Below are 24,368 nucleotides of genomic sequence, written 5' to 3'. Positions count from 1 at the left end.
GAGCCCTCTAGTATATCTGTCCATTGCCTTGAACAGGCTGTGTGCTGCAAAATGTGCTGCAAGGCTGGGGCCGTTTTTCCCGCACTGGGCTGCGGATGTGACGTCGCATGACGCTGCATGCGCGTTCTCCCCGTTCTCCCGTGCCGGCTTCGCTGTTGGCTGCAGTACCCCCGACGGCCGTCGTGGCAAAGGGTGGCGCTAGAGAGTCTCATTTCTTAAAAGGAGCCTCATGCTCCTTTAAGTATGTTTACTTCTGCAGTAAGTGCGGGAGTCCTCCAGCTCCTAGTGGCCAGTCGGGGAGCCTCATGCTCCTTTAAGAAAAAATTACGAATTATCTGATTAGTCGACTAATTGTTTCAATAGTCGGTGACTAGTCGACTATTAAAATTGTCATTAGTTGCAGTCCTACTACCATCCACCAGCCGGCTGTTGCATCACTTCAGTTCTCCTACCGGTGACAGAAACCCCCTTAACACAGGCGGACGCGTTTAACACCCGAATGTACCCGCCTGTGTTTTTTTAACATGAACTGACATGTGGGTAGTATGTTGAGCTGGCCCCGCTAACAAATCGCCTCTGAGTGTCTACTTAATTGGGGTCAGGCCTAATGTAAACAGAATGACGTGGGGTGGTGGGTCGTGGGTGGGATTTGTTGATGATGAGACAAGGATGTCTACGAGCTCCTCATCCTCAGAGCCATGAACATCATGAATTACACATTGCAGAACCATAATTTGCAATCGGCTACTAAAATGACAGACAAGAAAAGAAACTCAGGTCATTAACAAACGGAAGCGCCTCAGAATGCAGTTATTTGCACAGCGGGAGTGTCGCAGAAAGACTGGACTCTCCATATTTTTGCAACATGATTTGAGGGAAGTCGCTATGTCAATCCCGTCCACCTCTTCCGATGTTGGTGAAGTCAGCAAGGCCGACCAAACAGAAAGCGGACAGTGATGTTATATAGAACCACTCGATAACAGCTCCTGGGTTGTCTTCCCTCCCCTCAACTCGGCTTCAGGCACCGAGGAGGCAATACCTCGCCTTGCATTTCCATTGCCCACCATGTATTAAACATGCAGAGATAATATCTGGGTCTAATCTAAATGACAGAGCCCCCGAAGGCTCCAAGGAGCTCCCCAGTTCCCACAACCTTCTAAGGCATCCCTCAAACCTCTTTAGTCTGAATGCACTTTTTGCCGACTCTGTCCCACACATCTCCCCTATCTGCCCCCAGAGACCTCCAATTCAATTACTGCCACGATGAAGGGGGAGGGAAAGTCATCTGCACAGGTGAACCTGAGAGGAATTTTCCAATGTCAAGCAAATTCATCGATGGAGTGATTTCACTGCACCGGCAGAGCTGCGGTACCCTGAGCACAGACCCCCTGGTCAAATACAGCAATGTATGTGTTAATTATCCATCAATGGCCGGAAATAACTCCTCAACTTATCAGAGCACTTCAGAAGAGTAATGCAGGAAAGGTGAAGCCAGGGCGCCCACAATAAAGAGGCACTGCAGGATAAGGATAATCCCATGGTATCACACCACGAGTCGGTTCCAACATGTTAATTAGCCCGCTGAATCTCAACAAGAAATTCATAATTCATGGAGGAGGGCCGGTGTTGCTGTGAAGCGGCTAAGGCGAGCCAGCTCCCACAAGAGTCTCAACCTTTGTGTGACAGCAGAAGGACATCAGAAGGAGCCCAGACTGCAGCCATCATGCGCCGCGATGCCTACGTACACCCGACTCAGTCGGAGGGATTCGGCGCCACAGGTCAAGAGCTTAATGAAGGGATCAGAAGACCGTCGTTACAGGCCGGCGTTTACTAGGACAGCATTTGTGTGTGGATATGAAACATCGGAGCGCACGCCTTTATCAGTCTGTCACCAAAAGCAAGAAATCCCGGGGTTATGTTTGCCTCATTCTTCATTTATGAAAGAGAACAGGCACATTGGCTGTTAAGAGTCAATTCTGCTGTCTGAACCGAATAAACATGAGGCTCTCTCCAAAGACACATCCATCTCGGTTGCCATAGGAACAAGACGTATTATAAAAGGGATCAGGGTTTTTTTTTGGGAGCACCTTTGCACAGTATAGAAAGCAACACAACATAATGTCAGACATAAGCCGACAGCCTCACTGACAGCTTTCATCAGCGACTCCGTCAGCCGACGGCAGGAACAATTCAGAGTCAAGATATCTATGTTAGAGCAGGCACTGGTTAGCTTGCACTAAAGCTAGAATACAGCAGTGATGGAAATATGTGCTCTCTGCTCCCTCATCAAATTTGTGGACCTGTTCAAAATGTTCTGGTAAACTGTTAATATTCAGGCAAGGTCTCTGACGAAGGCTTTTTCAAAGCCTTTTCATGTTATCCAGTCCGATATTTATGTTAGTTTTTCTGCAAAACTGCAACAATCTCCACCGATGTACTCCACTCATGTTGATCCGCCAAAGAAAAATGACAACAACGTAACTATAATAAAATACCAACTTTACATTGAGAAACAAACAAACTGTGTCTCCTTCACAGCCCGAGTCAGAATACACGGCTCTGAGAACGTTGGCCATCGGTTCACCGGATCATTCCCACTGATGCTCTTCCCATGTGGCTCTCATCCTTCACGGCCCGATTACATCTCAGGACAGGCGAGAGGAAGAAGATGGCTGGGACGTGGGAAAACGCACCCCCCCCTACCCTCCCCCGCAACCCAGAACAGCGTTTCGGTTTCATGCCACGAGAGAAGGGGCGAGCGAAGGGGGTTCAGAGGTCACGTGAGAAACCCATGAGAATATCTCCAGGCTGGAAGAGCTAGTCGGAGCGAGAACGATGCGAGTCATGCAAATGGCACGCCGGGATTTTAATTTTTTACAGCTCCAACGTGCATCAAACCGAAGACGTGGAAGAGGCTTTCATCTCTGTGCTGCATGTCTGAGACTTCTGAACCACCGCACTGTATTTACAGTAGCGGGAAGATCTTCAAATAGTGTGTTATGTTGAGAAACCCCTCCCCTCCTACCACACACACACTCACCTACCAATTCCTTGCCCCCCCCTCCTCCCCAGTTTCAGGGAAACTGGGTCAATCAGCAGTGAAACGAGTAGGAGCTAATAATAAACCAAACTTATTGTCAGTCATGCTAAGTCAAAGGGAGTTAAACCCTTAAAAGGAGCATCCCCTCCCAGCACACGGAGAGAGAGAGAGCTGTGTATCCTGAATATGTTAGTCGTAAATGATGTGCAGCAGAGTATCCCCATGTTGTCACACGCTTACATTAATGCCTTGTATGGAGGAGACCCCCCCACACACACACACACACACACCCGCCTCCACCAGCAGATATCAGTAAAAGACAGAACTCTGCGGCACAGCAACCGGCTCAGACGCTCCTCAGCTCCTCACGTCTATGAGTAGCCATGGCAACCCACACAGACCGGCATGCTTACATGCGCCATTTTTTAATAAGAATAGTGTTGAAATTCATAGCAACGCACGTTTACGGGAAAAAAGGGATGCAGACTTCCACCTCGGATGCTCAGAAGTCACAGCACTTATGGCAAAACGGCGATCCCTGGCAGCAACTGGAGTAGAGATAACAAAATGTTAAAAAATTAAACCCTTTCAGTGCAGGAGTTGACATGGAGTTGTGCTGCGGGGTTTTATTTTTTTAATGAGAGAATAATAACATATTAAGGTGAAGCAACGCTACACTGACAGCAATGTTTAAGGGCATGAATAATACAGGTTTCTATTTTAAAGCCCCCAGAAGTGAACAAATGTAAGATGTAAGCAGAACAGACAAGAAGTGACAAAATATCAGATTGGTGGATGGTAGGAATTCCCAGTCTGCTTCCTGCATCAAGGCCTCTGTCTGAGTGTCTCTCCTGCAAGGCTGTAAACACCTCGCCCGGTGACACGGGGGATAAAATCAGAGAGATGCAATTTCTCTGTACGCCGTCTTAAACAATCCCTTCATTCACAGCAAATACGAGTTTACAATATCAGGAAAGAGACATTACCATGGCTACTATCTCCTTACATCTTCCAACCATGGCAACGGTACACGTCTCCTTGCAGCAGAGACAGTCAAATACAGAGAACATGATCGTTAATAAATGTAGCAATGAAAATGATACATCAATCAGACACTGGTACATTTAACCATGGACTCAAGTAGCACTTTAGAGTCTATTTATAGTGAACCAACATCCATGTCTCTGGTGGAAGTAGAAATATCTGCTTATTAAGCAAATCTCACCCCTGAGGGATGAATAAAGGAATATCTCATCTATTACAACGCACGCTTGCTATTAATTATTGTGCAAAATTAACATATCGCCTCATATCGATAGCTGGTTCTATAATCGAATACAATCAATAGCAATTATGGCAGAACTTGCTGACATCAGCAAGCTGGCAAACTGTTGTCCAGTAAATGCATTAATATGATTTCATATCACGACAATCTTGTGATTTACATGTTTAATTTTCCATTATAGGAAACAAAATATCACCCAAAGTAACTTTGAACTTCCCTGATCCCCGTTGTCTCTTGTGACTCCTGCATCCAGTAACATGGCGTAAAACATCATCAGTGGAGAATCGTAGAGGCGAAAGTAAAAACGGAGGGCAAAAACAGCGAATGACCAAACAAGAAGCCAAACAAGAGCAAATCATCAACAGTGTTGTGAAAGCGGCTTCACCTCCACATCTGAAGGTGACCATCTAAGTGCCACTTTGAAACGATTTCAGGAGTGGGCGTAACATTTGATCGACACAATAAGCCAACCTCGTTCAAAGAGAAAAACATTTTAAATTACAAACCAAACAAAAAACAAGATATTAAGAGAAGAAACTGAAAGCCTGTGTATTCAGCCCCTCAAGGTCAATAGTTGAGGTCTCTTTGTGCAGCAATTACAGTGTATTTGGGGCACAGTCGACCCCTGGGTGGTATACAGGCGAGTGTGTCTGTGACGGCCCGACCGTGGAGATGATTGGGGGGGGGGGGGGTAGGGGGGTTCTGCCCTTGAGGGTAATGGGACCTTTAGACTGGCATAACCAGAACTACTGTAGCCAGTTCAAGCCGCGCTCTGGGATCTCTAGATCAGTGATTCTCGACTGGTGGGTCACTGACCCGTTTTCTGTGGGTTGCGGGTACTTTCCTCAGGAAAAGCACTGAACGCTGCAAGTTTTTAAGCATGTTTAGTACTACCTCTCAGATTTGGTAGGAAAACACAGAGAGTCTGGTAATGATGGCCATTACTGAAACGTTTTAATTGTTATGTCAGTTTTATCAGCTTGATTGATTGACTGAACAGTTTTACTACTACAGCCTCATTACCGTATATACTCAGCTAGTGGGTATTCAGCTAACTACTTCTCAGTTGTTAAACTTTTTTCTGCAAACACTGTTAACTCTGTACATTCTAATGTTTAAACTTGCGCTCTAGATGTTGTTAAACTTCTGTTTGAAGTTTGCAAAATGAGTTGAGGGATGACGTTTCATCGCATCAACAACTGCAACAACAGAAAAGTTGCTGCAAACATGCATCACAGATCAATTTGTTTTATGAATTTTTTAATTCATGTGACTGCCACTATTACAGATATTAGATCAAACAAGGTGAATAAAAACCTTCCAGTCTGTTAATTCTGACTCTGAGGAGGAAGATGCAGAGATGTCAATTACTATGTTTAGATTTAAGCTTAATACCTCAGTACCAGTACTCCTCGTGTAGAAAAAAAACTGTTCTGTTCTCATAATTATTACAAATTACATAATTTCTCCAAATACATGGTTTCAAGACAATAAATTTGAAGAAAAAAATGTCGGAGAAGGGAATCTATATTTCCAAAAGACGGCATATTTAAAAGGAAACTACAGTCATAGCATAGTTGAGGGCAACAGATGCAATTGTAACTGCGTGGATGAGTCATATAATCGTAAGGAAAGTAGGCTAAAGTATAAACGTTGGTTAAGAGATGCTTTACTTGCTGCTTCCACCTGCCTGCGGTCCCCCACCCCCCTCTGGTCATCCTGCTGCTGCTTCCACCTGCCTGCTGTGTGCTGCTGACGTCCCCCCTTATGGGTCCCCCCTTATGATCCAGGTCCTGCTCAAGTTTTCTTCCCTCCTAAAGGGGAGTTTTTCTTGCCACTGTTTGGTTTAAGGCTTTTCTCCCACTAGGGGAGTTTTTACCTGCCATTGTTTATGTAATAATTGCTCGGGGGTTTATGTTTATGTTTATGTTCATGTTCTGGATCTCTGGAAAGCATCTAAAGACAACATCTGTTGTATTTGACGCTATACAAATAAAATTGAATTGAATTGAACTTGTTCTGTGCAACAGATCTGCTACCCCCGTTTTCTGAAACCCAATCAAATCCCATTTGTATTTGCATCCAGAAAACGACAACTCATCAAGAAAAGTTCATGCCAAATCATCTCCCTTTTCCCAAATCATTCGGCCTCCCCTCTGTTGGTTTTCCTCCCAAGGACCTCAGAAGTCGGGGGAAGCAGAGCGCATCTCCGCACCTCTGACTTAAACCGGGTTTAACACACTGCTTCAGGTCCATCTCTCCCCAGCCCTCGCTCTGAGCCGGGCCTTCCTTGGAACTAACACTTGGAACCTTCAGTGGGATGTAATAGCCACAAATTATATACATACTCAATTTCAGTTATAGGAACCTGTGTTGCCATGCCGATGCAATGAAGCAGATGATGCAGAGGGTGACATTTTTTTATTCCGCATGAACGAGAGGCAGAATTGCAAAGTTATGTTCCTTGTTTTGCCGCCAGTTAGTATTTATTCATATGATCACTCAAATAATCTTTTTTACTATGAAAAAAATGAAAATGAAATGTCTAAGAAGGTTTAGGCATCTACTACCTGTATGTGTCAAGTTAATTAGTCAAATTTTTTGATTAATTCATTGTCAGCACAGTGGAGACGCCTGACTACAAGGATCTATATTTGGAAAGCCATTACATTTTTCTGAAAATGTTATTATAGGAATAAGTTCTGTCCATTTGCTCCGATCCACAGGTAGCAGCTCCTCTACATGACTGTCCAGTCGCTCACTGAACAGTGAGGCTGTTGAAGATCTGAAAGAAGCCCTTCATCCTGTTTCTGCTCATTAATATGTCGGGACTTCAGCGCCATTCAGCTGACAACAAGGCGTACTTGATTTGCCCTAATTGCTCCTTACCACAATGAATGGCCGACAGCATATGGGGGGAAGAATCGCGGGTGTTGGGAGGACAGTGAGCCTTCTGGACCGGTGTCCGAACCACGCGGGTCCTTCCTTTTGTTACACAGACCTTTTTTTTTATATTTTTCCTCCCCGGGTGGGCCCTTGCTGCCCTGGTTTGGGTTTCTGGCTGAAATCGTGCTTCAGTTATGGAAATCAGGAAGAAAATAGAAATCTCCTGATCTCCTGACAACAGCACATGCCTTTCTGGGGTTTCTGTGTCCTGGATTTATCAAAATGCGACCTCATTCGCCCTGCTGTGATTAACAAGGGACACTGTGGTGTTTTACTATAAAATAAATTGATTGGATAATTTAATATGTTATCTCGAGTGCAGCTCAGTGACACACGTCACCGCCTTGTTGGGAGTATTTTACCCTGGAAACGCCAACCTATCAGAAACTGTATAATCGGCTGCAGAGCTGGCTGGGCTGAGCTCTGAGGGGCACCGAGTAAGTTGTTTACATTAATCCACGGGTTTGTTATCTGGAATGACCAAAAGCTGACGCTGTGAATGCCAACAGCCCCGAAGTTACAGCTCAAACTACTAATCTACCACATGCTGCGCATGAAAATCACTGAGAACATTTTGTTTGATGCTTTTGGTGCGGATCATGTACAGCGGCTTATGGCTCGACAGTAAATCTGGAGCAAGATACATAATTAGGAACAATTGACCATCCATTATCAACATTAATTGATTTCAAATTTGGGGGGTGGCAGTGGTGAGGCAGAAACTTCAGGGATTTTCATATCCAGGAACTCCTGCAGGACTTTTATGATTCCCTCCACGCAGGCCAGCTGACAGTCTTGCCGGGGCCCCGGACAGAATAATCTAAGATGGGCCCCCCTGCACCCGGATCTCTCCTTCTCCTCTTCCTCTCCTCTCCCTCTGCTCTTCAGGTTTTTATACAAGCTAATGGACGTTAACATTAGAGCTAGCCAGTTAGGTTAAGTTACAAGGTTGGTAAACGTTGGCTGCACTGTTTCTTACCTTGCTCTACGCTGACTTTATTAATTCCAGCTTCACCGTCACCACCTTTTTAAAATATTTGTGTAGAGAATCTCTGAGGCCTCTATTTTCTTCTTCTCTTTTCTCTTCTTTTCTGAGCACGGGACTTGTGCTGACCGGACATTTTGACCATTCTAATGGTTGAATTAAATGATAACATCAAATTTTGATCAGCGGCCAAACCATTTTTGTGTTGGGGGTTCTTGACCACAATGACAATTAAGAAGAAAACAAATAAGCTTTTATGTAACTCAAATACTACATATTTTTTCCACAAATAGGCATATTTTTAAACATTTTGAAAAATGATTCCATAATTTAATGAGAATACATTTTTTTTTTTTTTTTTATTAAAATTTTTTTTTTTCACAGTTCTGGGCGCCCCCCTTACCCTGGGCCCGGGACAACAGACCCGTTTGTCCCCCCCTATCGGCGTGCGTGCCTCCACGTGTCCATAAGCAGCCCTGGGAACCTTCACCCCAGCAGTATCTCCAGTCAAGAGGGGGCTTCCTTATCAGGTGGCTGAACCACCTGACCTGGATTTTCCTCGGTGTGGAGGAGCAGAGGAGCTACTGTGAGCTACTCCTAGATTACTGACCTTCTCACCTGACCTTTAGGAGCAAAGGCCGGCGACGCGCCTGAGCCGCTTGTACCCACCAACCTTGTCTTTTTGCTATCATCCAAAGTGGAAGAAGGTCCAGAAGACTCCAAAAGTCCAACCTTCAGCGTACCTCACAGATTTTAAAGATTTTAAACTGTTAGTGGCGCTTGAGGAGGCGGGGCATCAAAACTAGAGGGGTTGATGATGCTCTGATGACTGTGCTGCGTACAATTCTCTCTTGGAGAGAAAATACAATTGCCGAGAGATTAAGTGTTTAATCAGTTCATACCAGTAGTTCCTTTTTTCTTTTATTTTAAAAGAGAGTTGCGGAAGATTAACTGTAAAGTCACGGATGGTGAGAATGAACTCCAGTCCTCAGTGGCTCATTAGAGACGAGCGGCAGAGGTAGCAAAACCGGCGTCGGAATTTCTACACTGCCAAAAATCAGTCATAGAATAAAGTGCTTTAAGGAAGTAGATCATAGTAAATACCAGTAAGGTTCGGCCAACAGAGCCTGACTGTTTCCTTCACGCACGTGAATTAGCATTACTTTACTCTCTCCACGCTGCGTTTAACCCATCCCCCACCTCCTCAGCCCTGAATCCAGTCTATGAAGTCACTCTTCAGGCAACTTCTGCAGTGACTCCACCAGCCTCTCGCAAGCCTGAACACCAAAGAAAAGTGAGTGAACGAGCCTGAATAACATAAGACAGACAGACTGCTGCCGTCTAGCTTTGTTACCCTCCTGAACTCTTAGTCAGCACAAAAAACAAAGCAGGACAAATAAGGGAGTTTAAGTCAATCACGCTTTCTTAAGCACAAAGAAAAATGTGGACAAGACTAAACATTTGCCTGTGACTTATAATCAGTTCCAGGTTGTTTTGTTTTTTTCTTATTTAGTCAGACATCATCAGCGTCAACACAAATGTGCTCACAGTCAGAGTGCTAAGTAGGCCACAGGATGGTATGTGGCCAACGAGACGGCTGGATGGCCCCTTTTTTGTTTCCCCGACCATCTGATACCCTGCCTGCTGAGGTGGAAACCTACCCCGCTCAAGCAGAGGCGCGGGATCGTCAGCCTTCCGTATCGGTGACAAGGTGAACGTGTTTTAGGAGGACGTGTGTGAAAAGCTGCTTTCGGCTCATTTTAAAAAAAGCGTCTAATTCTAAACCTTGAAGATTTTCTGGAAAACTTAAACCTGTATTCGAACTTTTCAGCCTCTGGAAACGTGAAATTAAATCCGCTTGAGATGTTAAACCATCCCGTTGTGCTCTCTGTGTTGCTCTCGTGATTGTGTGTTTTAGTTTGTGTGTCTTGGAGAAATGCTGACGCAATGCGTGTGTCACTCCAGGCTTGAACGCTAAAACACACATGCTGCATCAGGTCAATTATGGGCTGGAGCAACGCCGTTGCAAGAAAAACGAGTTTTGTGTACCATGAAGTAATCTCCACTCAGGGCAGCAGGAAGGAGGTGAAGATCAGCAGGATTTGAACAAAGTTTATGTCTTTGCTTTGAATTTTTGGGCCATTAACTTTAAGAAAAGAAGAAAAACAAACAACTTTCCTTGCTTGAACTAAAACCTCCTTTATGCAGAAGTAGTTCCAGTTTCGGATTCAGATTCAGAAAAACTTTATTTATCCCCGAGGGGCAATTGCAAGACAACTGAGCAGCAAGACGTTGAAAATATCAAATAGAATAATAGAATAAAATAAAATAAACAGATAAATGGGGCATGTCTCGTTATGTACAAAAAATATATAAATATAAGAATGTCAAAAAAATTTACAATAGAGTGACTGTAGTGGTATAAATACAGTTTGGACATTCATTCTTTCCTTTGACTCATACTGTAAATGTTTGATCAAATGTGGGCTCATCTTTGCAACCAAACTCCTCTTAGTATAATATCCCCCTCCTGATTTTAAAAGATTAAATACAAGAACATTTTTTACGCTGGAAATGTGCTTTGCTTTTTAAAGATAACCGAGCTTTCCAGTCCAGATGTGACTGAGGGAAACATATTTGGCTCGCACCTCCAGGGAAAACAATATCAAGCACCCTGAGATTGTTATCTCGAGTGCTGACTTGAGATGGAGGACATAATGTGTGTTAAATTGAGCATGAATAAAGCTTTCTGTTAGCGGGGGCCTTTTGTTACCGGCTCCTGAGTTGCATCTCTGGCTTGTTTCAGCTCAACCTGCCAGGGGGAGGAAAAAAAAAAAAAAACACTTTCTAATTTATCATCACGACCATTCAACCACGCAGAAACAGCCTTTTCTACATCCGTCAACCACTAAAAGTGTAAAAGAATTGGTGCATTAGTCCGCATATCCAACGCATATTTAACCCAAAATATATTAGCTATGTCCAGCTGATCGTTTTTCTGACCAATAATCCGTGAATACAGGCGTAGATGAATTTATTTCCTCATTTCTTGAAGCAGTAAATGTTTTAAAGTGGTATGGGGAGCTACAAATAATCATTGGAATAAAACATCCATATAGCACACACAAAAAAAGCGCTGCACGTATGAGCAAAAAATGTCTACAACCTGTGTGCAGACAGGTCTGAAAAAGAAAAAGAAACACTACATAATATGAAACCAAAATCAAAAGGAAAGAACAAGACACCAGCCGACACGGGACGGCACATCATTAAAATAGGATACAGTAGCCATGACTGTTAAAAAACAGTCCTGGCTGAAGAGACCTGTGGGTGCTTTAGATGTGGCCACTGTCCACACTGTAACAATGTGCTACAGACTTAGTCCTTTATTGATTTCAAAACGAATAAAACCTATGAGATCCATGATTTTATCAACTGTAATAGTACTCATGTTATCTATCGCTTAACCTGCTCTTGTCCTGGTGTAATTTATATAGGACGTACGAAACGTCGACTGCGTGACCGCTTGGCGGAACACAAATACGCAATCAGACTTAGCAACAACGACTACCCTGTTGCCAGACATTTTTTAGCCAAGCATAATAGTAACGATTCCCGGTTACGCATCATTGGACTCGAACAGGTTGGCCCGATGACTAGAGGTGGTGACCGAAAGCTCAACCAGAGAGAGACTTTCTGGATCCATCGTTTAGATGCCCTAAATGAGCCTGGCCTTAACGAAGATATCGATTTCATTTGTTTCCTATGAATGATGGTGTATAGGTCGTTTTGGTTTATGTCTATTGTTACATCTGACTGTACACTGTAGCCTACTGCTTCCCTGTCATCGGTCTAGACTTGCTTGTCATGTAGCCTATACCTTTTGGTCATGGCTACTGTAGCCTATTTTATTTTTTTTAAATTTTTTTTAAATTTTGGTTTCATATTGTGTAATGTTTCTTTTTCAGACCTGTCTGCACACAGCGGCACTTTTTTTGTGTGCTATATGGATGTTTTATTCCAATAATTATTTGTTGTGATGAGTTTAACTCCCCATACCACCTTAAAATGTTACTATATGGTTCACGTCTGTTTTCGCCATGATTAGTGATTATTTTCACCTGTGCTCATTACCACACCTGTGGCTATTTATACGGTTCCTTTCCTCTGCATTGCTTTTGCCCTGATAGGCCAAAACATGTTGGCAGCCCTCTTTTAATAAAGGCTTTTTTATCTTTTTAATCCACCACGTTTCGAGTGCCTGGATCTCTTGCTTCTATTTTTCCACATTGTCTCCCGGGTCTGATCCAAGAGCACCATTTTACAGCGGTCACACCCTAATGAGCACCTGGTCGACTCTTTTTCTTTTCTTTTTCTATTGCAGTAAATGTTTCATTGGCATAAACCTGAGAAACTGTATTAATGGGAGGTTGGTGGTGATGGTGGTTGGTGTCAGTTAATTCTTTAGGACAGAGTACGATGTAGCAATTTCTATAACCTGTAAAGTTAAAAACTATTTTTTTTAAGAATCTGTATTATCTGTTCAGTTTTGTCTGCTGCAGAACCACAATGGAAAAAAAAAAAAAGATTTGATTTTATAGGAATTTATTTAACTCGACAACTAAATGAAAGAAATATAAACCAGAATAGGAAATAAATCTGTTTTGTCTGAATTTACAGACTCAGACGATAAAAACTATGATGCAACTTACTTACTCAAATATTAAATGTGAGGAAGAACGGCGGCGCCAAGAGAACAAAAAAGCTTGAGCCTCATACTGAATTCACAGGTGAACTTTATAAGAGGGGAAGACACTCCAGTGGCTCGGTGCCCCACGGTGCTCAGTTATGCTGTGAGGGGGTTCTGCATGGAGCAAAAGTTTTTTAAAAGGGATCATGTCTCCATCATGTCACAGGAAATGGCCATTTTTACCCCTAAAACTGTCCCCTTGTGCCTCTTGTTCCTCTGATATTCCATCACACAAAGAAATAAACCTTGGTTTCTGCTCTCGTTTCACTTCACATGAGCATCATCACTGGCTTGATGCAGAGGAATAGAGCATTGTGGGATTTCCTCCTGGTGACGTGGGTGCAGACTGAATGTGGAAATTAAAATCACACAGTCAGAGTCCGGCTGACTCCTGATCACTTCTCTGGGAGAAATGCTCCCCGACTCCTAAACGCAGGATGACGTGGTCTCAAGTTTGGGACGCGAGTTCAGCTTTCAGAACAAACAGAAGCCAAAGAAAGTCGTCCGTCTGAGGCAAAGGTGCAAATCGATTACACTCGTCTTCTCTGGATGCTTTTAACTACAGATGAACCAGCAGTCACTTTAATATCTGCACTAACTAGGAGGAAGGATCTGGTTCTGAGTAATAAATTATTTCCTTTAAAATACAGTTTCTTCACGTCTCAGTTGTAATTTTGCAATTCTGCAAAAAGTCAGCGTTCTTATTCGGTTGTTTGGGCACGTCGCCTCCGCCGTCACTGCAGACAAACAATAAACCCGTCATCCGCTTGGTGTAACGTGCACATAAAAGGTGAGATATCTTCCACCGTTTGTCTTCTGTTTAAAAGAAATTCATATATGTTAGTTTTGCTTATAATAGAGCAGCATCAACCTCCCAAGGGTTTGCGCCGCAGCTCACTCCCTGACAGATGAGACACTGAATGTTTGAACTGAAACTGAAAAGTTAAACATTATTAAAAACAAAAAGGAATATTTAGGATGTTTGCTGTTTTTTTTCCCAAAACTGGTGCAAAAATGTGGTGCAATTTCTCAGTTCAGGTGCAACAAACACACGAAACTCGAGTGTCTGATGAAGCAAAATATCAGAAAAAGCTGTCATATGTAAAAACCTGTTTTTTTGTCGGAAGATTTCAAAAATATCCTTAAGTGTCACACTGTGCTTCTTCAGGATGTTTGAACTCAAATGCAACATAGTGAGGTTACCAAAGTCTGAGACTGATATCAGCCAAAGGGCATCGGAGAGCAGATCTTCATCACAAAGGCTTGCAGCAGATGAAGGAAACTCTCTTCCTAACCTTCTCTGCCTTGTTTTAGATATATATGCACCACTGGCTGGGAAATATTTTACTTTCAGAAGGTCAGAATTACGACTACAGTGGGGAAAAAAAAAAAAGGTCAGAGTTTAAACCGTTACGGTAACGAACAGTGAACAGCTCAACCGAAAAAAAGAGAGCCTCAAAGGATTTCACTGGCTGCCGCTTACAATGCAGGACACTCCTGGAAAGATTAGCGAGCGTGCACATGCAGAGCCACCTTGCTGCAGCCGTACAACCTTGTAAAAGCAGGCAGAAGGACGCGTCCACCCTGTCCTGCACACTCGCCGCCGGTGCAGCCGGCAGCTTTCATCCCAAGCCCTCGTTCACACGCATCAAAAAAAGCTCCTCCGTGACTCCTGCTGGAACCGTTTCCCTCCATCCCCATCTTTCATTTCCTTTATCCGCTCATCCTCCTCTGCTCTGGACGGGGGCCGCTCGTGGTCAAAGAATCCAGCCGTTTCTTCTACTTTGTCCAATGATGAAACACAGTCTTATCAATTTTCTCCCCACCGAGCGACTGCCGTTAAATCAAGATCCGAGAAAGCCTTTTAACGGTGTTCAGAGGAATGCTACTGGATATGACTGCTACTGCTATTTCCACTTTAACTGCCAACAAATGAGTAAGAAAAAAAAACAGCAGCGAAATGTCATATCTAGATGAAATGTAATCATATCTAGGTTTTTTGAAAAACAGAAAACAGCTCAGGGGTTTTCTGTATCAGTGAAGATCTGGGAGTGTTAACAAATTAAAGAAGTGTCAAAACAGACCCATTAGGAGCTATTTTTAGCTGCGGATTACTTTGCCGACCTGGGTATTTAGAGAAGCAGAGCAGTGAACATGTGACCAACTTAAAACAATTGACAATACAAACTCTTATTTGGAAAAGAAACAAACTGTTGTGATGCATCATATTAAGCCTCTGGAACGTTTTTATTTAGCATTTTAAGTAAGAGCATATATATATAGCTCATTCACGATCATTATCTAATTTTATCTTGACTTCCATTAGTGCGTGCAGCTCACTTAGACCATAGTGGGTAAATTTAGATCCATGTGCTGAGAAAATTGAGCTTTTAAATCTTGAAACTGCTGTTTGAATGCAAGAAGAAAACCAAAAAAAGTATATTCTCAGCTCTTGCACGCAACAGTGGTTCTCAAACATGGTCAGCATATCTGGGCTGGAGATCACTGTAAAACATCACCAAGGGATGTCTGGAGCCTCTCCAAAGACAGTCGGGGTCACTGAGAAGAAGTGAATAGAAATACCAACACCACACTGACACTACTTCCTCTCATTTTATCCAATTCATGCAACGTTCAGTTGCCATGCCAACCTGTACCAGCCCGTTGCAGCTGTGATGGAAACGGGAACCGCAACAATGAAAAGGCCTCGTTCTCACGCCTGCACTGCAAAAACCGAGGACCGGTCCGGACTCACCGAGATGTCGAACAGCTCCTCCGTGTCGTCCAACATACGGACCCGGAGGGTGACGTGGCGCCCAGGGGGCATCACCGGAGGCCTGTGCCCCGGGTCCAATGTACTGATGCCAAGAGTCTCGGGGGCTCCAAGGCGCTGCCCTGCTCCAGAGGACATTGGTTCTGGGTCCGGCTCGGCCATGGTGTGCTGCACTGCTCACTGCCCGGCCTGCGCAAAATCCAAACACACAAAAGCACATAAATGCATGCATTCAGCCGCAGAACAATGCTGCTTAAAAGTCATACAAATCATCCTCGGACTTGCACTTCCCATCATTCACCGCATCAGTGCTATACAGGACTGTCTCAGAAAATTAGAATATTGTGATTTTCTGTAATGCAATTACAAAAACGTCATACATTCTGGATTCATTACAAATCAACTGAAATATTGCAAGCCTTTTATTATTTTAATATTGCTGATCATGGCTTACAGCTTAAGAAAACTCAAATATCCTATCTCAAAAAATTTGAATATTCTGGGAATTTTAATCTTAAACTGTAAGCCATAATCAGCAATATTAAAATAATAAAAGGCTTGCAATATTTCAGTTAATTTGTAATGAATCCAGAATGTATGACATTTTTGTGTTTTTTTAATTGCATTACAGAAAAAAAAAGAACTTTATCACAATATTCTAATTTTCTGAGACAGTCCTGTAGGTGTAAAATAACACGGTAATCGCACGAGGGCCCTGAGGACGGGCTGCACAACCTTCCCCCGTCACACCAACAGAGTAATTGCAAATGCTGTATTTGCACTCAGCACTAATGACTGATAATTGTTGCCTGTGGGAGACTCAATTATTGTTAAAAAAAAACCCAACCCCAAGCATGTTCTTGATATCAAAGCACAAATCACGCAAGCCCTAATTTAATCTGACAAAATTAATCACAAAGCTAGAGCATAAAATCAAAGCGTCGGTACGATGACAATTGATTTCGGGAGTCATAAAAACAAAAGCATTAAGTCCGAGACCCGGAGACAAGCCATACTCCGTGTTTAATAAGTCTCAAGGGCAGCAAGTCAAACACGGAAAAGACTCTGCAGGAGATGTAAACTGAATGAGGCGTGACTGAAGCTAAAGAAGAAACAGAAAACACATCATATAAATAGTAACTGCAAAACTGTGAAACTATGCAAACAATAAAAGACAGAAAGATTAGTTCAAATATGAAAGCGATGTTCATTTGGCTACGTCTAACCAGCATTTCTGCATTTTCCACAAGGTATGAGGGAAGATTTAAAAGAACAAAAATCATTAAACAAAATGAACAAAAATAATTAAAATTACAAAATTCAAGTTGAGAACAGCAGAAGGTCACTAATGAGAGCGAGCAAAAATGACTAAGGAGGCTCAGGAGAGTGAGATGAAAATAATGTGTGAATCCTGAAAAAAAAGGGCTAAAAGTAATGAAGAACTGTCTTGACCTTGTAGAAAACATTAAAAACCAGAAAGATGAGCAATAAATAGTAAACTGGCTAAATAAGCGGACTCCCACTGAGTGTACATTTAGATTAAATAAACTAAATATGGCTGATAAACCGTTTAAATCAAATAACATTTGTTAATGATAAAGGCCCCCTCTAATTAAAAAAAAAACGCTAAAACTCTGGAAAAGTAACATAAATAATAGTTAGCCGAGTATGTGTAAATTGCTACTCCAGAAAAATGTATAATTTATAAACAGTTTGACGAGAAATCCAACATCCAACAGAATAAAGGATAGTTACAGAATGGCTCTGAATTATATAGAAGCAGTTAAAAACAGCTGGGGATCAAGAATGAACGTCTCAAAAATGTTAAAAGACATGTATAAATGGTGGAAGTTTAAGCTTAAGCTTGTTCTCAGAAACATATTGATCATTAGTGAACCAGTGGGTAATCCCTGAAACCCTTAAGAGAGATTACTTAACCCCGTAGAAACTATTAAAACGGCTATTGGATCATGGACGAGATTAGAGGTATTCATATTTGTGTCATTCTTTCACTGACTGCAGTTTTTTTTTTGTTGTTGTAACAATAGATCCATTGTGTGAAATTGAGAAGAGGTCGACCTGTTGACTGTTCAAACCACCTGTTGGTTACGCGACAAAGAAGTCGTCCGTCTTTGGTCCCTCAGCTGACAGCTTCTCCCGTAGGACGTCAGACGTCCCACTAATGTTCTTGGCAGCAGACGAGGACACAGACATCTACACGTCTCTTGCATAGAGTCCACCTGATGGAGATCCCGCTAAACAGCCCGTGCACTATAAACAACAGGAAAAAGAGTCTTCCATGACTGCAGACATGCACCAGGGAAACTTTGGTCATAAGTATCCGACTCCTGTAAGCACACGAGCGCCTGTTATTACTGAGAGGTGGATCATTTCCTCCCTGATTCCTCAGGTGTGCAATGTGCAGGCTGAATTACACCCAACGCCATATAAATGGAACCAGAAGGTCGTCTGAAGTGGAAGCAGTCGAGCCTTCTGTGAGTTTCCATCCCGTGGCGAAGTGAGTCTGAAGTAACGTTGAAATATTGCACCACTGAATCTATGCATCAGGCTTGTTTCCATGAAGTAATTAGTTTGTGGCTAATGAGCAACGCTGTGCGGGGTCGTAAGCAGGTGGCGTGCAGGCCACAACGGGCACGGCTGTAATAAACAAAGGCTTCATCATCCCATTCATCTCATTTGTGCCTCGTCACCTCATCGCTCCCCCGTCCTCCCACCACGACCCCCTACAATTGCTCACAGTATAAATCTAGACGGGTCTTTGAGAACTTTTTTTGTTTTTCTTCTCTGAAGAGGAAAAAAAAAATCTTCTTTCCATTTCCGGAGGAGGACAAGATCATCAACACTGAAGGATCTTTTTCTTTGAACTGATCTTGACTGAAATCTGGAAAATGTCACACATTTGCTTTACTGTTGCTACGAATAGATTTTAATATGAAACACAAAGTGTTATCTAGAAATAATGCATGTACGCCGATAACAAATGGATATCATGCTTCACCGAGTGGTTTGTTGGGATGGTGGGCAGTTGCTAAGCCACTGCAGAGGTGAATGACTGCTGCCAACGCCAAGCTGAGCTGAATAAGGCATCTCAACGGGAGTGGATAATGTAATCCTGCAGAGTTGGTGGAGAAAAAACAGGCCAAGGACGAGTTGATTCACTAAATTGTGTCTGGAGTTGCTCTGCCTGAGGCTGAAGGAGTATATAAAAAGGTTTCCAGTAGTTAAAACTAAAGGCAACATATACCCCTTTCCGGACAGCCTGGAAAAGTTTCCTTTCTCAACCACGTCTCTGCACATCTGTTCACAAACACATCTGGTTTTAGTGACTGGGGTCAGCCAGTCCACTCCAGTCCCATCTTCTGCGGATTGAGCCTCATATACGTCTTAAACTCTGAATTACCAATTTCCGTGCTGCAGTAAATGCAGCTATGAGAAGCTGCGGGCAAAGGTAAAGACGGGGACGCTGGGTACCCTAAAGGACATATTTTCAGACCTATAGGTGGCCTCGTAGCGATGGGGTTGTGTTTCATAGGAGCTTTTGAGTTGATAGTCACTTCAGACATGAAAAATAATCAGTTTCAGACAAAAAACATTATCTCTCCACATTTTTGCAGAAATGGTTCAGTTTTGCCTGAAGGATGATTGATTACCAAGTTAATGTTGCTCTGTTTCATCAGCTGGTCTCATTTTGAGTCTGGCTTCATGCGATCCGCACGTATTACACTGGAAGGAAGAATTTTGCAGGTGAACTCCAGGGAAATACGAATACTCTTGGGAGTTTTATTTGTTTATTGGAAGCACATTTATACCCGTATTCACTAAATGAATGAAGCATGGTCAGGTTAAAGAAAAAAAAAAAAGAAAAAAGCCTGTTGAAAACCAAGACCAGTTAACTCACATAGAACATTGAATCATCAGCATCTGTCTGTTCACTGTCATCACTGAGCAGTGGGTGCAAATATTGCTGTTTTCGAGCTGGTGTGGACTCACTCTCCCTCGGGCTGATGAAATCCAGACCTAATGCTGTCACTGGGGGCATGAATGGGCGGGAAAAAGGGCACAATTTTAATTCAAGCCCAGTCCTTTATGCCATTTGATCTATCATCGCCCAGCGTTGTTGTCTTGATTACTGGCAAGTGTGTCATGCTGAGTCGGGTAAACTCAGGGCTTGTGTGACCCACAGATGCATGCAACGTAACCAGAGACTCTTTAAACAAAAGCACCACTGAAAGAGTAGACAGTGATTATTTCAGCCGACACATGCCCCCCCCTCGCACCGTGTATCATGAATCAAGCAGTCATGACTGTGGGCACATGTGTTGCTCCAAGTGGGGAAAGTCAAGCCCAAACAAACACACGAGACAGGGCCCAGCTGTGCAGATGGCACCTTGTTTCCTGGGACCCGAGACCCGGCTGTAGTAGGCCGTTTACAGACTCCCCAGTGTTTCTCGGGGGTAAACCTCGCCGCCTTTGAACTTGTTTGCGTGAAATTCCCCACATATGTGTAATGTGGAGCCCATGAGTGCTGGCTTGGGTTGTAACATTGGCTCCTCTGTGTGCAGGGGCCCCATCAGTGCAGTCCAGCACTGCACAGCTGGAAACCTTTAATGACATCTGAATGGCCAGAGGCTGATACAGCCAGTTGTCTACCTGTGAGAACCTCTATAACCAATCAAAAAAAAAGGAGGGGGGGCACGGGCGTCAATTGGGTATGGCAAGTTATGGCAGCCGCCACACCTTGGCTTCAAGGGAAAATGTAAATGTTTGTTTTTTAAATACATTTATGGAATTGCTCTGTGTCTATTTGTATTGATTATTCTATTACTTAATACATATAGAATAACTACAAATGCAAATCAGAACAACATGATCGATTTCACTAGTTATTATACACTGCAAAAACTGAAAATCTTAACAAGAATATTTGTCTTATTTCTAGTTAAAATGTCTAATTTTTAGTCGAAAGAAATCTCATTACATTTAAGACAAGACTCAAAAACAACCATTTTCACCTGTTTCAAGTAGATTTTCACTTAAAATAAGTGGAAAAATCTGACAGTGGAACAAGATTGTTTTGCTTGTAATGAGAAGATAAATCTTGTTCCACTGGCAGATTTTTCTACTTATTCCAAGTGAAAATTTACTTGAAACAGGTGAACATGGTAAAATAACAAGTTATTTATGACTCTTGTTTTAAGTGTAATGAGATTTTTAGACATTTTAACTAGAAATAAGACAAATATTCCTTTTTTTTTAGTTTTTGCAGTGAGTGAGACTGCATTTGAAAAAGTTCCAATTTTCTTGACCACACAGATAAGCTACATAGCAGACTTGTGTGATGAATATTTGCTGGACGTGTTGATTGATACTCTAGTTAAGTTCTGTGACTCGTAACCTTGCCATACCTTAGCTTCCACTGAATTGACGCCACTGAGGGGGGGGGGGGCTCAATTTCATCTGTATTCTGCAACAGACACCGATAGCTGGGTGTGGCTGTCATTGCTGAAGTTCCCTGTGTGTTACTTGCAACATGACTTGTGATCATTAAGTGAGACGCATCCTTCAAGATGCATGCATGCTGTTAACCTTTTCAAAACGGTGCGTGCAGCAGGAGAAAAATGTGCATAAAAAAAATGGAGATTTGCAGTCACGAACTGACCAAGGTCTCCACAACACCAACGTAATGTGGGTTAATAGAGCAGGCTGCTGGTAATCCTCGGCACATTATCACGCAGCGCAGGGAGATGTGACATTAACGCACTGCTCGGACTCACCTGGACACGCTCCGGAAAAACTAAGTGGCGAGATAATAAACGCACATTTCCATCCATTTAAATGTCACCGTGGTGCGTGGATCGCATGACAGCGACGGAAACCTGAACGACTGCGGCGTTTGCCAAGAATAATTGTGCAATACGACCCACACTGCAGAAAAAAAGGACACTTGGCTTCTTGCAATGGGAAGATTTTCACACAGTGATAGTTTTAACCCCCCTCCCTAGAAAAACCACAGGATCACAGGACAACACTGTAGAGATACTCCAAAGACTTAACCCTAATCTTCTCAAACAAGTTGAATCACTTCCCATAAGAGCAGACTGAGCAAGGACTTGCACGATTCTTACCCCTTCTCTCCTAATGCGGGCTTGTCCACGCCAAAGTATTTCCCACAGCTGAGGAGGGGAGATATTACATCCACGTCCAGCCGTAGTGGGGGAGTGATAATAATAATAGTGATAATAATAATAATAATAATAAATCCCAGCCGGGGCTTTAGGCGCAGCTCGCATCGAGGAGGAGGCTTCCTGACGTCGCCATGGCGGACGACTGAGTGAGTGCGCCGGAGGGAGACGGGATTACAGTGAACCGAGCGGCGGATCTTCTCCCGGTGCCTTCACTCAAGGATGATTTATGGTTCCGCGTTACACCAACGCAGGGCCTACGGCGTAGGGTACGCGGAGACGCGCACCGTGCCGTGCGCGTCGCCGCGTACCCTACGCCGTCGATTTAACGCGGAACCATAATTGAGGCTTCAGACAATGAAGGAGGCGCAGCAGCACCTCCACCTTCTAGGGAGGGGAGAACCGGAGAGCAACAGCACCACCTAGTGGCCGACACCGGGACGTGGCCAGAGTGGCATGATTAAGCCTTGGCTTCCAGTGGCGTCAATTCAGTCGAAGCTAAGGTATGGCAAGGTTTTGAGTCACAGAACTTAACTAGAGTATCAATCAACACGTCCAGCAAATACTCATCACAGAAGTCTATGTAGCTTATCTGTGTGGTCAAGAAAATTGGAACTTTTTCAAATGCAGTCTCACTCACTGCAAAAACTCAAAATCTTACCAGGAATATTTGTCTTATTTCTAGTTAAAATGTCTCATTTTTAGCCAAAAAATCTTTTTACACTTAAAACAAGAGTCATTACCAGATAAATAACTTATTTGACCATTTTCACCTCTTTCAAGTAAATTTTCACTTGAAATAAGTAGAAAAATCTGCCAGTGGGACAAGATTTATCTTCTCATTACAAGCAAAAAAATCTTGTTCCACTGGCAGATTTTTCCACTTATTCTAAGTAAAAATCTACTTGAAACAGGTGAAAATGGTGGTTTTTGAGTCTTGTCTTAAATGTAATGAGATCTTTTTTTACTAAAAATTAGACATTTTAACTAGAAATAAGACAAATATTCTTAAGATTTTGAGTTTTTACAGTGTAAAATAACTAGTGAAATCGATCATGTGTTTCTGATTTGCATTTGTAGTTATTCTATATGTATTGAGTAATAGAATAATCAATACAAATAGACAGAGTAATTCCATAAATGTATTTAAAAAACAAACATTTACATTTTCCCTTGTGGCGGCTGCCATACCTTGGCATACCCAATTGACGCCCCTGCTTGGCTTCCAGTGAGTCAAAGGATAGAGTTTAAAATCTTACTGCTGGTCTGCCTCAACAGGGCAAGGAACATTTTAAAGGACAACACCCACCCCGGTTTCCACTTCTTCGACCTGTTGCCCTCTGGGAGGCGCTTCAGGTCCATACGAACCCGAACAAAAAGACTCAGGGACAGCTTCTTCCCCAAAGCTGTGAACTTTCTTAACCAGTAAACTACCTCATACTGTGCAATATTTTCTATTTTCTATCCATAATGTGCAATATTCTTTACTTATCTATGTGCAATACTCTTCCATCCTTTCAAGTGCAATATTCTTCCACTCATTCATGTGCATTTTTATCCTCTCATTCACTCTTTTTTATAGTGTATATATATATATATATATATTTATGTTTCCTGTTTTTCATTTTGTTGTTTACAGTACTTGTTTACAGAGTTTTTGCATGTGTGCACTTTTACGGAGCTGCTGCCTAATCTCATTGTACCAGTATAATGATAATAAAGGCTTTCTATTCTATTCTATTCTATTCTATTCAAAGCACTGAATGGTCTTGGACCAAAATAAATGCTTGATCTGACCATCTGATGGCATTTGGATTTTCTGATTTATTTATCTTGACCCAACCTTATTTTATGTTCAATTAGTCTAATCTATGTTATTTTAATCAGTCTGTATTTTGTACTTGCACTAAGTGCTTTAAATGTTAACTTTTTATTGTGGTTTCATCATGACATTGTACAGTAGTCTGTTTCTTGTATTTGCATTTGTCATTATTGTAAAACCTAATGTGTACTATTTATGTTTGTCAAGGACTACAGATGGAAATTAGCTTGTGGCTAACTCTGGTGCAGCCATCTTTTTAATGTACCTGCACATTGTCCTTTAAATAAATAAATAAATAAATACATAAATAAATACCTCTGTTAGTTCCCTATGAAGCACCCAGACCCCTGAGGTTCATCTGGATCTGGTTTGTTGTGGTTCCCAAGAACCAGAACCAAGCAAGGTGAGGCAGCGTTCAGTTATTCTGCTCCTCACCGGTGGAACAAACTTCCTGTAGACCTGAGGTCTGCTCCAACTGTAGATCCTTTAAATCAGGGTTAAAAACATTACTGTTTACTGAAGCGTACTCTTAAATTAAATACTTACCTGCTGTACTCTACTGTC

General features: G+C 42.6%; 1 protein-coding gene across 5 annotated transcripts in view; it reads right to left on the bottom strand.

Moving 5' to 3' along the window:
• Positions 1-22,136, bottom strand: part of LOC133445912 (FERM, ARHGEF and pleckstrin domain-containing protein 1) — a 78,913-nt gene extending 56,777 nt beyond the window's left edge. For all 5 annotated transcript variants that reach the window (XM_061723453.1, XM_061723454.1, XM_061723455.1 and 2 more), the window contains exons 1-2: positions 21,926-22,136; positions 15,762-15,968 (exon numbers count right to left, since the gene is read on the bottom strand). In XM_061723453.1, the coding sequence (XP_061579437.1) occupies positions 15,762-15,941 (180 nt within the window). In that variant the 5' untranslated portion in view covers positions 15,942-15,968; positions 21,926-22,136. The remainder of the gene's footprint in view (positions 1-15,761; positions 15,969-21,925) is intronic.
• Positions 22,137-24,368: the final 2,232 nt, after the last annotated feature.

This window comes from Cololabis saira, chromosome 6 (genome assembly GCF_033807715.1).
Source record: "Cololabis saira isolate AMF1-May2022 chromosome 6, fColSai1.1, whole genome shotgun sequence".
NCBI lineage: Eukaryota > Metazoa > Chordata > Actinopteri > Beloniformes > Belonidae > Cololabis > Cololabis saira.
This window is presented reverse-complemented; position numbering and strand designations above follow the sequence as displayed.